The sequence below is a fragment of the Sciurus carolinensis genome, chromosome 3 (genome assembly GCF_902686445.1).
Source record: "Sciurus carolinensis chromosome 3, mSciCar1.2, whole genome shotgun sequence".
In the NCBI taxonomy this organism is placed as follows: Eukaryota; Metazoa; Chordata; class Mammalia; order Rodentia; family Sciuridae; genus Sciurus; species Sciurus carolinensis.
The window spans coordinates 2,394,421-2,407,241 of record NC_062215.1 but is presented as its reverse complement, the minus strand read 5'-3'; the positions used below and the strand labels follow the sequence as shown (position 1 = coordinate 2,407,241).

Genomic DNA, 12,821 nt, shown 5'->3' with positions numbered 1-12,821 from the left:
AAATTAAAGAGAGATCAGGTAGAGGACAGGGACTGGGGAGGGAGGTGGGGAGAGAAGAGCCAAGTAATATAGTGTATCATGTACATGTACAAATATATAACAAATCCCACCATTATGTACCACTGTAACGTACCAATAAAAATGTGGAAAAATGAACACCTCTTCTGTTAAAAAATGCTGAAGCTGTGGACTGGGGATCTGGCTCAGTGGGTAGAGTGCTTGCCTCACATGCACAAGGCCCTAGGTCAATCCCCAGCACCGCAAAAAAAAAAAAAAAAAAAAAAGGGAAAGAAAAATGCTGAAGCCAGGTGCGGGAAGCCTCTACTCCCGGCAGCTCAGAGCCTCAGGCAGGAGGATGGAGGCTCAGAGCAACTCAGTGAGACCCTAAGCAACTTCGTGAGAGCCTGTCTCAAACTAAAAATAAAAGGACCGGGAATGTGGCTCAGTGGTGGAGTGCCCCTGGGGCCAATGCCCAATTCCAAAACAAAAACAGAACATTGATATTGCTGCAGTAACGCCCCCAGTGGCCACTGTGAGCCTGAGGTCCTTGTTCCTATTCTTCCTGACCATGCAGAGGCCCAGAGTGGAGCCATCTGGGAGGACCCCTTCCGCAAGCCTAAGAAGGCCCAGTGGCCTCTGGGATGGTGGCAGATGAGGGGTGGAGAGGGAAAGCCAGGAGAGAGGACTGAGCATGGACTGCTGGGTGGTCCACAGGCAGGACGGGCAGTGAAACACAGCCTGACCTGGGCAGCTGTCACCTGATGCGAGGGGCAGGGGCTGTGCGGAGGGCAGGATGTGGAGCACGGATGTGCAGTCCCAGCGCCCGGGGGCTCAGCCTTCTCACGCCCCAGGCATATGTGGAGACCCACCTGGGACCAGGTTCTGCCCAGGCGCTTGGTGAGACAGCAGTTACACAGAAGCCCACCTGCGGGGCTGGGGAGATAGCTCAGTGGGTAGAGTGCTTGCCTTGTAAGCACAAGGCCCTGGGTTCCATCCCCAGCACCAAAAAGAAGCCCACCTGCACGTGCCCACATCACACAGATATGGTCAGTGGCTGTGTTCTTGTCAAAACTCAGAACCAAAGCGTAATTGCTCTGCCAACCCAAGAGAGAGCCAGGAGGAAGCTTCTCACAACCCACAACTGCCCAGTGACCGGCACAGAGCTCTGCCAGAAGCAAGCCTTGCAGAGGCCACCGGGTCCTTGTACAAATAGTACTTATTCATGTGCAGTGCGGGGACTGAGCCAGATCTCACGCGCTGAGCAAGTGGTCTCCACTGAGCTGCACACTCAGCCCCTTCCCCTGCGGTGCTGGGGACCCAACCTGCGGCCTGAGCAGACAGGTGAGCCCTCCTCCCAGCCCAGCCCTCAGTCCTGTGCATTTTTCAGTCTTGCTGAGGTCCTCGGGCTGGCCTCCAGCCTCGGCCACGCTTCTTTAACACCTTTGCAGGGCCCTGTGCACTCTAGGCAAGTGAACTGGGGTCAACCTGGTGGTTAATCACCGTGGCCTGGGCCATCACCTCAAGGTGGTTCATGGCGTCCTCGCGTCTGCCCTGAGAACACCCTCGCCTCGGCCTGCTTGAACACGCCCTGGGCCTGCGGTGGCCTCACCTGTGCTGGACAACTTGGGCAAACGCTGCCAGGTGACAGGGAGGTACAGGTCAACGTCTTCCACGTCAGACGAGCAGCGCTGCCTCCTGTCCACACCACCTCTGGGAAGGCCTTTCTGGTGTCAGCCTCCAGGGAATGGGTGAGATCCCACTGCGGCTCCTGACTATGCCTTCCTGGCGACCACTGCTCACGTCATCCACAAATCTTCCTGTTCCAAGTTCGCCTATTTTGGGCTGGGCTGCTTGTCTTATTGAGTTATAAAGAATACATTCATTTTCTGTTGCTGCTATAACACTATCACACTCTAGTAACTTAAAATGACGACTGTCTTGCCAGCTGTGCAGGTCAGCAGTTTGTCGGGTGTCCGCCTGGCTTAAATCTAGGTGAGGAGGCTGCTTCCCTCGGAGGCTTCAGGTCCGTCCCTGCTCCTGCCGGCAGTCAGCAGAATTCTGTTCCACACAGTTAGCAGCTGGTCCTTGCTGTTGGTCAGGGTCCTTCTCGGATTCCAGAGGTCACCCCCAGACCTCGGCTCCTGGCCCCTTCTTCACACCCAGCCAGATTCCCAGAGCCCCGCTGCCTCTTGGTCCAACTGCAGCCTGCGTACTTCTGACTCGCACGGCTTGTGACTGGCCACGCGGGAACCTCCCACCTATGTGTGCAGTGCAGGTCAGGTCGGGCGTCACCTGGATTAGTCTAGCTCACGCTCTCCTCGCACCTCCTCCCATCCTGTGGTCTGCTCTCCTGCTTTCACTAAGTGTCTTCAGAGCGACAGGCAAGCAGCACCTCCACAGGTCCACTGTCATTACTCACCCTATCAAAGAAATTGTGGCCAAACTCAAAGCCCCCGATCTTTCCTCCACAGATGGTGCTAGCCTGCCTCCTCCACGTCACGCATTTCATGGTGGTTTCCGCCTGTGGCGTGACGTAAAGGAGTAGGGGGCCTGCCCAAATGACCCAGCAAGTTCCTAGAGAAGCTGATGGCGCCATAAGAAATAGCGTTTATGGGAAAAGTTTAAATGTTTAATGAAAAAGACTTAGAGCAATGCATTATTTACATGTGGATAAGAAAAAGTGGCAGAGTCCCCAGCTCTTCCTGGGGGCTGTAAGAAGAGTTCACATCAACCCCATTAAATAGAAGCTGCTCCTACAGAGTTTCAAACGGGTGTACAAAACAGGTCACAGTCCCAGTTCATCTTCAGCACAGGGGTAGGGTCTTCAGATCAGGTCAGCAACTGAAAGGGAAGAATGACAAGATTAAGGCCACTGAAACTGGATGGAAATCTGTGCGTTCCACGGAGGCTCACGAAGACCTCAAAACAAACAAAACCAGGACTCCGGTGCCCAAGCCAGAACAGGGCGCCCCTTACCATTCATAGGCATCTCATCGATCTGAGTGGAGTAGTACTGCTCGATGTCTCTGAGGATGCGGATGTCGTCATTCTTCACAAAATTGATGGCCACACCCTTCCTGCCGTATCGACCAGATCTCCCGATTCTATGGGGATAAAGCAACTGCTTTAGTAAAGACAGCCAGGTCTCAGGTCGGCAGGGGCGGGAGGCGGAAGGCTGGCCCACCTGTGTATGTACAGCTCCCTGTTGTTGGGCAGGTCATAGTTGATGATGAGGGACACCTGGGGGACATCCAGCCCCCGGGCCCAGACGTCTGTGGAAATGAGCACTCGGCTGCAGAGAGAAAGGGCCATGAAGACGTGCGCCCGAGCACTGCATCAGACACACGGCCCGCGCCTCCCCAAGGGCTGGGGGAGTGTCAGAGAGCCCCGTCCAGAGGAGCGCTGGCCTCGCCAACCACTGAGCTTGTGCTCTGATCTTCAAAGGGCACCTTTTAGTACAGTGATTTGTCTAAAGTCAGTTCTTTACCAATAACTACTTACATTTTTTTTTTATTTTGCTTAGAACAATTACATTAACAGAACTGCACTGACTGGGTTCAGTGGCTACATGATCTTCTCAAATTAAACCCACACCACCCCCTCAACGCTACAGCACCTGACACATCACAGCGGTGCTGGCCACAAGAGGCCGGAGCCCACAGAGCACCTGAAACTGGTGAACCGAGTTGTGCTAGAAGTGCAAAATACACACCAGACTTTGAGATTTGGTACCCAAAGAACAGCAAAAAAAAATCTCAGTAATGTTTTTAATGCTGATTACATGTTGAATCAATACCACATATTGGGTTAATAAAATATATTAAGAATCGACTTCACCTGTTTCTTTTCATCTACACTAACATGGTTACAAGAAATTTTAATTACACACCCAGCTGGACTTGTTTCCACTTCACAGTGCTGGCCCAGAGGCATGGAGTGCCCAGCGAGAGCCCACAGGCAGGAGAAAGGCCAAAGCAGCAGCTAAGCACCTCCAAGTCCCACAAACGTCAACAACAAAGTCCACATCCGGACTTGGCAGAGATGGCCAAAACCAACTCAAGGAGAACAGACCAAGAGGGCCGCCAGCCACACAGATGTGTTGGTGGCCACGCCTGCCATCCCAGCAACCCAGGAGGCACAGGCAGAGGCATCCAAGCTCAAGGCCATCCTGGGCAGCTTAGAGGACTCTGGTTAGAAGAAGCCAGCTGCCAACCTCAAGTCTCTCAGCAAGCGTCTCAAGGCATCGAAGGAGACAATTCCAGACAAACCAGAAGAGAAGATTCTCAACCGCAGACCCAAACTAACACAAACACAGCTCAGATAGAGTTCAGAGAGGAAAAAATAAAACAAAGCAAAGAGTAGCAGCAAACAGGCCTAAATCTAAATAAATTTTGTTACATAAAGCAAAAATACTCAGTGATCGCCAGCCCTGCAAGTAAGTATGTATGTATGTATGTATGTAGGCCAAGACATGACAATAACCTTAGGTTTGGGGGTAAATGAAGCTAGTACTTGAAGGTCCTCATGTTATGTGGAGATACAGTAAAAGAAATAACAACATGCCAAGAACACAGGGCAAAGACGTGAGGGCGATCTGGCTGTGACATCTGTCACCCCATTGATCGCCAGGGTTGATTCGGCTAATCTGGCTGGCTAGGCGGGTGTCCCCTTCCTCCCTCACCGCTCCATGTGCGTCCCTTCTGAAGCTGCGCACTCGGTCAAAGAGGATGACCTTCCCCGATAGAGGAGGACCGTTCTTCAGTCAAGGGTATACAAGTAGCTGCACTCCCCTGCTAGAACCTCCAAACAAGCTCTCAAGAACACAGGGCATAGTACAATCTCTGGGATAACTACTAAAAGTAATATTAAGAAATAAACTTCTTCAAGGAGGAGAGAAAAATAAGTTCCCCTATAATCAGAGTGATCTGAGAGACTGAGGAAGGAGGATCATAAGTTTGAGGCCAGCTCAGCAACTTAGCAAGACCCTGTATCAGAATTTTTTAAAAATTTGAAAGGGCTGGGGATGCAGCTCAGAGGTACAGCACTTGCCTAGCATGCATGAGGTCCTGGGTTCCATCCCCAGCACCACAAAAAATAAATAAGTCAAAATTACAAAGAGAACTAAAGGGGCTGGGCTGGGGCTCAGAGGTGGAGGAGCGCTTGCCTTGCACGTGTGAGGCCCTGGGTTTGATCCTCAGCACCACATAAAAATAAATCACTAGAACAAAACGAAACAAATCCCAACTGTGAGCTCCAAGAAACACCTCTGAAACCCAAGGTCATGACAATGCAGAAGATGGGACAATGTGCAGACGACATTGGTGCAGGCTGCCAGGGCACCAGCCCCAGGACACTGCAGCACAAGGGAGTCTTCAGAACGCAGCTCTGAACGGATGCGCGCCGTACACGAAGCAAGGCTCTCCTGAGGAAGGCCTACCCACGGCAGTAGAGAGAGCGGGGACACGACTGCAACTGAGACCTAACGGGGTGCGTCCTGCTCAAGGACACAGAGACAGCCCCATGACCCACGCTGGGCCACAAAGCACGTCTGTGGATTTCAAAGAAACCAACCACACACGCAGAGTCTCTGACCACAGAGAAATCAACTAAAAACCAATTACTAAGATATAAAATGAAAGTCCCCATTTATTTGGGAAATAAAACTAGACTAGACACTTCTAAATCAACCTTAACTAGTTAAGGCCAGTTATCCCCTCAACCTAACTCACCGCACCAGCAAGGCAGTTCCACTTACCAGGTAAACTGCTCTGTCACTATCACCTCCCAGTCTGGGGGGCAATGGAATTCAAGTAACGACCACAAAGTGCTCAGCACCCACCACTGAGGACAGCCCCACCACCCTGCCCAGCACCACCAGCATCAGGTGTCAGAAGAAAATGCTACAGACCTGGCACCGGACCGGAACTCCTTCATAATGGATTCCCGCTCCTTCTGGGGCATGTCTCCGTGCATGGAAGACACGGTGAAATTGGCTTCCCTCATTTTCTCTGTCAGCCAGTCAACCTACAAATCAAATCAGCAATGTGTACTCAGGGTCTGGCTTCCAGGTTTTGCAGAACCAACATGAACACTCACAAAGCAAGTGCTGTGGCGCTCAGACTAATCTTAACTGAGTGTGCAGCTATCTGCCCGGCAAACACTGAGGCTCAGCCGAGAACAGGCTTGATTCACTCACTCCACACAATGACTCGGGAAGGGGACGAGTCTGTTCTCATCTCAAGTTAAACCCACATCTTTTCTGGAAGGCAGCCCCACTTCTTTTCCTGTCATCCTCCAATGCTCTCAGCTCTGCCTACCCTGCACACCTGGGGGCCTCGGCCTCCCAGGTCCTGGGTACCAGACCTAAACCACTGCCATCTCAATCTCGAGGGGCAGAACCAGCGTCAATATCCTTTTTTCTCGAGCTGAGTTCTTGCCATGGTGCCCAGCTGGACTCAAATTCCTGGACTCAAGCAATCATCTCGCCTCAGCCTCCCAAGTACCTGGGACCACAGGCACACCACTGAGCCATTAGTATTTGTGTAAATAAAGTTTAACTGCCGCAGAGCCAGGCTGTTCACTTACCAACGGCCTATGGCTGTTTTTGCACAGGGACCTGAAAATCCACAAAGCCTAAAATAGATACGGCCTGTACCTGACAGAAATGCTCAGCCTGAGTCTAGGAGACCCCACCTGCAGCTCCCACAAGACTCAGCAGAGCCAGGCTGCGCACCTTCCTCTTGGTGTTACAGAAGATGACCGCCTGGGTGATGGTCAGCGTGTCATAGAGGTCACACAGGGTGTCGAATTTCCACTCCTCTCTTTCCACTGCCACAAAAAACTGTTTGATGCCTTCCAGAGTCAATTCATCACTGTGGACAAAGACAAATCCTGTTACCACTCTTCCAACTAGGACTTGGGGGCCACAGGCCAAGCTGCAGGGAGATCCAAGGCCACCACCCCAAGAGCTTGGTGCCTAGAGCACTGCCCCTTCTGCCCAGCCAAACATCCTACTGGTCACCCTTTCTCCCACTCAGGCCTACATTTTGCATCTGTCTGAATGTCATGGTTCCCCAAAACCCACTATTAATAACTAAGCACCAACAGCTCATTTTTAAATTTGGAATTACTGGGTCAAAGGGCACTATAAAAGCTGAGTGTTACAATAGCAGGGTTTCCAAAAAGGCAATCAAGAAGGCATGCCTACCGCTTCACCAGGATGCGGATGGGGTCTGTCATGAACTTGTTGGTCATCTCCAGGATCTCGTGGGGCAGAGTGGCACTGATGAGGACCACTTGTGTGGCTGGAGGCAGGTACCGGTACACATCATAAATCTGCTCTTTGAAACCTGCCAAGGACAAAGAGGCAGGGCTGTTTGAGACTGCATGCAGAGTGCTGACCACCAGCGAAGCACCTCCAGCAGAAGGGGTCTGCGGTTCCAAAGGAAACCTCCACGCACATACCAGCCCGACCCTTCCCAACCACCCAGGCCTCGCCACAAGTCACGTCTCAACGCCTCCACTGTTGGTGCCGACCCGCCAGACACAACTCGCAAGGCCAGATCAGTCAGGCGTGAAACACTTAGCATGGCTGTGATCAGTCTTTTTTTTTTCCCCTTTTAAAATATTTTTAGCTGTAGATGGACACAATACCTTTATGTATTTATGTATGTGGTGCTGAGAATCAAATTCAGTGCTTCGCAGGTGCTAGGCAAGTGCTCTACCACTGAGCTACAGCCCCAGCCCCTATGATCAGTCTTATAAACCCTTCCACACAAAGTAATGAACCTCATGTATATAACTGTCCCCAAGGCACTACTATTTTTCTAAAACAAAATAAAAACAAACCACTACTTGTATTCACAATGCTTTGGGGTGAGGTGGCGGGGGCACTTAAGATTGAACCCAGAGGCAGTTTACCACTGAGCCACATCCCAGTCCTTTTTATTTTGAGACAGAGTCTTGCTAAGTTGCTAAGACTGGCCTGGAGCTTTTCCCAGGGCTTTCATGCTTTCTGAGGAAAATCAGTTGTGATTCATACCTTTATTCAACATCTCATCAGCCTCATCCAAAACCAGCATCTTGATTGCACGTGTCCTTAAACTCCTGCGACGAATCATATCTACAAAATCAGATTTGGAAATAATCGCACCTGAGGCTCCAAGCAAAGAGCCACTGCAACAGGTCCGAGTGGCCCAGAGACAGGCACCCATGAGGGGCTCACACTTTAAGCACGCTCACAAGCACCACCTCAACACCACCTCCACTAATGGGAGTGCTCACCAAAGACACGCCCGGGAGTGCCTGCCACAACATGCTGCCCGTAGTCCAGCTTCCGGATGTCCTCCCCGACATTGGTGCCCCCAATGCAGGCATGGCACTGGACATTCATGTAGTCTCCCAGAGCAAGCAGACCCTGAATCACAAAGCAGGTTCATGTCCAGGGTGCTACAGTGTCAGACACAACTAACTGTCTAAAAATGAAGATTGCTTCTGTCTCCATAAAAACATTTATAAACACCATTTATACCATAAAACCACTCTTCTCTGCTAAGACGAAGTTAACTTGGTCAGTTTCTCATTACAAAAGTAATATATGTTAATTACAGAAAAAACATAAAACATACAGAACTCACAACCCTATTATACTCAAAGACTATCCTTCCAAAGCACATGTAAATACAAAATAACTATTTCATTAAAGTTAATTTTTTGTTGAAAAAGTTATAACTCTAAAACCATATGAAAAACCAAACCTATTAAAAGCACATAAGCTATAGTAAAAGACTTAAACCAGCAATTTGTACAACATGTAACAATTTGTGGCAAAACATTAGCAATCAGTTGTCTAACCCTGGGTTCAGTCCCCAGCCCCAAAGGGGAAGAAAAAAAGGAATCAGAAAAAAATATTTTGAGAAAACAGCATTACATTAAATCAATCAATTGGTCTTTTGTGATTAAACTTTAAAAGCAACATCTGCAAACACAACACAACTACCTTTAACTGTCTCACCTTCTGAATCTGTACAGCTAACTCTCTTGTTGGAGCTAAGATCAAAGCTTGGGTTTCTCGAACCTGGAAAATAATCAGAAGAAAGAGAATCCTCGGCATTTGAGGTCAACTGCAGACATTCACACTCAGAGCCACTTTAAATATTATCTCTCGTGGACTTGCAAATCTTAAGATTATTGAAATTATAAACCCAGCAAACACTGGACATGACAGTGTAGAAAAGAATCTCCTCTAATTAAAAAAACCTCCTAGCTTAAACAAAAAGGATTCATGACGTTTCTGCTAGCTCAGATGTTAGCACCTGAGAGTCTCTTTAACACAGTAAGTCAGCACAGCACAGAGCTTAAAGCACTGCGCTCCGTGAACATGATGGAGGCCAGGGAACGTCAGCTCTCCCAGGCACTGGCTGTGAGAATGGCAACTCACCTGAATGTCTAAACACTGGAGGACTGAAATACTGAAGGTGGCTGTCTTGCCTGTGCCAGACTGGGACCTGTGCAAGGAAGCAGACAGTCATCAGAGGGAGGGAGCAGCCCCCAACCAGTGCTCCAAGGGCCTGGCTTCAGAAGGGGGTGAGACTCGGGCCCAGCATCACAACTTCTAAATCTCCACAGGTGATGAGGCCAGGACATACAGCCTTTGCACAGGGCAACAGACCTACAGAATCTACAACTTAAACACTGTTTTATAGGTGGCAGAAAAGAGGGGAGTGTCCCTTAAATAAAAAATCTTTTTATATTTAAATGTTTTTAAAAACTAAGGCAGACAGGGACACACACAGTGATGCATGACTATAATCTCAGCTACAGAGCAGTTGACTGAAGCAAGAGGCTTGCCCAGTTTCAGCAGCTTGGTGAGACCCTGTCTCGAAAAAAATAAAAATAAAAAGGGCTAAGGATGTAGCTCAGTGGTAGAGTGCCCTGGGTTCAATCCAGTATGGGGGTGGGGGAGCACCTGGGAGTATAGCTCACTAGTAGAGGGCTTGCCTAACATGCATGACGTCCTGGGTTCCACAAGCACCACAAAAAAAGGGGAAAGAAGAGGGAGAGAAAAAAGGCAAATGAAAAATATTAAAGGGATATTACATAAGTCCACATGCTGACTGACAGCTAAGCAAAACTAGCTAATAGGCAAAAGCTGTCTCTAGTAAAGAACACAAAAGTCAAAAAATGAAAACCTTGGGGCTGGAATGAAGGACAGAGCTAGCCCTGAGTGCATGGACAGACACACCTAAAGGCACATCACAGCACCGCATGGACTGACTGGGTCCAATCTCTCCGCACAGGTCAACTTACTGTGCAATGACATCTCTCCCTTTAATTATCTGTTTGATAGCTCGCTGTTGGATTGCTGATGGTTTTTCAAAACCTGCAAATTAAACCAGAAAAAAATTAGCTCTCAACAGTATGACAACAGTAAAACCTCTCAGAGCAAGCACCTGGAAGGATTCCACGATTTGCTTTTTAACAGCCAAGTCCTACCAACCCATAACCCAGCTAAACCCAATGCTCAAATAGGAAGTGCTCGAGACTTGGGGTTGAATGCATTTTTATCCTGGTGAGAGTGGGATATGATCTATAAAGACAGAATTCCTGTGAAAGGAGCACCAAATACAGAATACAGAGAACCCAGTTTTGTTTAGAAAGGAAAAAAATCTTTTGGGGTGTGCAGGATCTGGAAAAAGTTCCTGGAGGTCACTGCTGGAGAGTGGGTTGAAGAGAGCTCATTTTTTACTCTATTATTTCTTTATTCTTTGACTACATAGTAAACAGTATTGCATAGTACTTTCTAAACTTAAAAAAAGGAAACTAAGTCAAATGTGACTTGTAGTTGGGGCTCTTTCCTAGTAGCTAGCACTAAGTCTGTGGGCTGTTCATGTTGTCTACAGGGTATTTAACTTCGGTGGTTCAAATTGTGGGGTGTCCAGCACCATTTTCCTGTCTTAATGCAGCTTCATTAATGCCATCCCTCCCGCCTAGCAATTACTATACTACCAAGGAACGAAGGACTTTCCCAGTAAGCAAATAAAACTTTTATGCACAAAACCTGTAATTATTTTTGTAGTCTTTTAAAATGTAGCACAGGGGCTAGGGATATAGCTCAGTTCATAGAGTGCTTGCCTGTCAAGCACAAGGCCCTGGGTTCAATTCCCAGCACAAAAAATAAAAATAAATTAATAAATAATAAGATAAAATGTAGCACAATTTCCCATCTCAGGCAAAAGCAGATTAATGAATGATTTAAATTCCTCATCAGGCAAACATATGGATGGGAAATCGGTGCCAATGATTCAGGGCAGGCAGCCTCCAGTGTTAAGAAGCAGGCAGGGCCCAGCCGAAAGGCTTTCTTTAACCTTCCATTTCTCCGTAACTTACCTGTTCAAGTGTCCTGAAATCAAAAACTGCCAGATAAACGGTGGCCGTCTTGAGAAACTTGGATGCCAGTTACTGCCATCTCTATGTCTTCAATCCCCATTTTCCCTGGGATCCCAAGTTAAACTGACAACTGCCTCCCTGACATCCCAACAAAAAAGGCTCCTGGTCTCTCCAACAGAACAAGAAAGACCTCCCTCACTGTTGCCAAGGAAGCGATGTCTGCAGCATCACCCACCAGTTTACTTCAAATGCCCAGGAATCATGCTCCAGTCCTCCTTCCCAGACCACCACCAACGGTGGCAGCTCTAAGTACTCCATCTTCAGTGCAGCATCGGCATCACCCCCCACCCAACCAGACCAGACCAAAAGCCTCCCAACTCATCTCCCTGCCTCTTCTCACCCCAAATCCACAGACAGTCGGCAATCTCTAAAGCTGTAAAACTGACCATGCCACTTCAGTGCTTAAAGTCTTGCAGCGGTTTCCCGGTGCACTTAGAAATGAATTTCAAATTCTCTCTCTACCTCTGCAAATTGGCCCCCGAGCTTGCACAACAGACCTTCCGTTCCTGCTCCGCACCAGCTGGGCCGCAAGGCTCTTCCTCGCGCCAGCGGTTCTTGTTCTCGTCCTCAGCTACGCCAGGCCCTCCTGGGGTCCCCTTTCCTTCCTGTCCCGCGTTAGCTCTCTCCACCCCGACCCATCCCTTAAGTCCGGTTTTCCACAGCACTCCTACTGCCCGAAGCAAACTTACTGCGCGCCTCCCAGTAAGGCTCAGGCTCCCCGAGGGAACGAACCTGCCCGACCCCTCGCTCGGGGTCCTCGCGGGCACAAGGCAGGAATGTGCCGCGGGAGAGGCTGCGAATCGCCGAAGGCTCTGCACCCCCGCCGGACCCGGCACCGCGCTCCGCACCGAGCAGCACGCAGCGCGGGGACACACGCCCTCGGCGCCCCGCGCCTCGACCCGCGTCGCCGGCCCGGGAATCGCCGGCCTCCCGGCAAGTGCCCACCCGCGGCCCCCGGCCCGCGCCCACCGACCGTAGGCGTAGATGCCGCGCAGCAGGTCCTCCCGCAGGCCCATGGTGTCGAACGTGGGCGTCACGTCCACCTCCTCGCTGGTCTCGAACTCCACTTTGGTCATGTCTTCCTCTTTGAGCAGACGCTTCCGCGCCGAGCCCGAGGTCGCCATCGTGGCCGTAGCCGCCATAATTCCGACTTGGCCGAAAGCGGAGCGCGCGCCGCGGCGGGAAGCGGAAGCAGGCCCCGCGCGGCAGCCGAGAGGAAGTGACGCCACCGCGCGCAAGCGCGGGGCGGCGCGCGTGCGTCCGAGCAAGCGGAGTGCCCCTCATCGCGTGAAGAGGCGCCCGGGGGAGAGGCGCTGCCGCCATTCTCGCGTTGCTTCGAGCTCCCGCGGGATCTGGCGAGGGGCGGGGCCAAG

At 50.3% G+C, this 12,821-nt stretch overlaps 1 protein-coding gene across 1 annotated transcript; it reads right to left on the bottom strand.

Annotated features, from left to right (window-relative positions):
- Positions 1-2,615: 2,615 nt before the first annotated feature.
- On the bottom strand, positions 2,616-12,655 carry Eif4a3 (eukaryotic translation initiation factor 4A3). Its single transcript, XM_047544210.1, has 12 exons — positions 12,422-12,655; positions 10,309-10,381; positions 9,440-9,506; positions 9,014-9,076; positions 8,284-8,416; positions 8,042-8,122; positions 7,208-7,349; positions 6,734-6,872; positions 5,909-6,024; positions 3,185-3,292; positions 2,977-3,104; positions 2,616-2,841 (listed from the first exon to the last, which is right to left on the bottom strand). Exons 1-12 carry the CDS (start codon positions 12,588-12,590, stop codon positions 2,825-2,827), a joined length of 1,236 nt encoding a protein of 411 aa, XP_047400166.1. The 5' UTR covers positions 12,591-12,655; the 3' UTR covers positions 2,616-2,824.
- Positions 12,656-12,821: the final 166 nt, after the last annotated feature.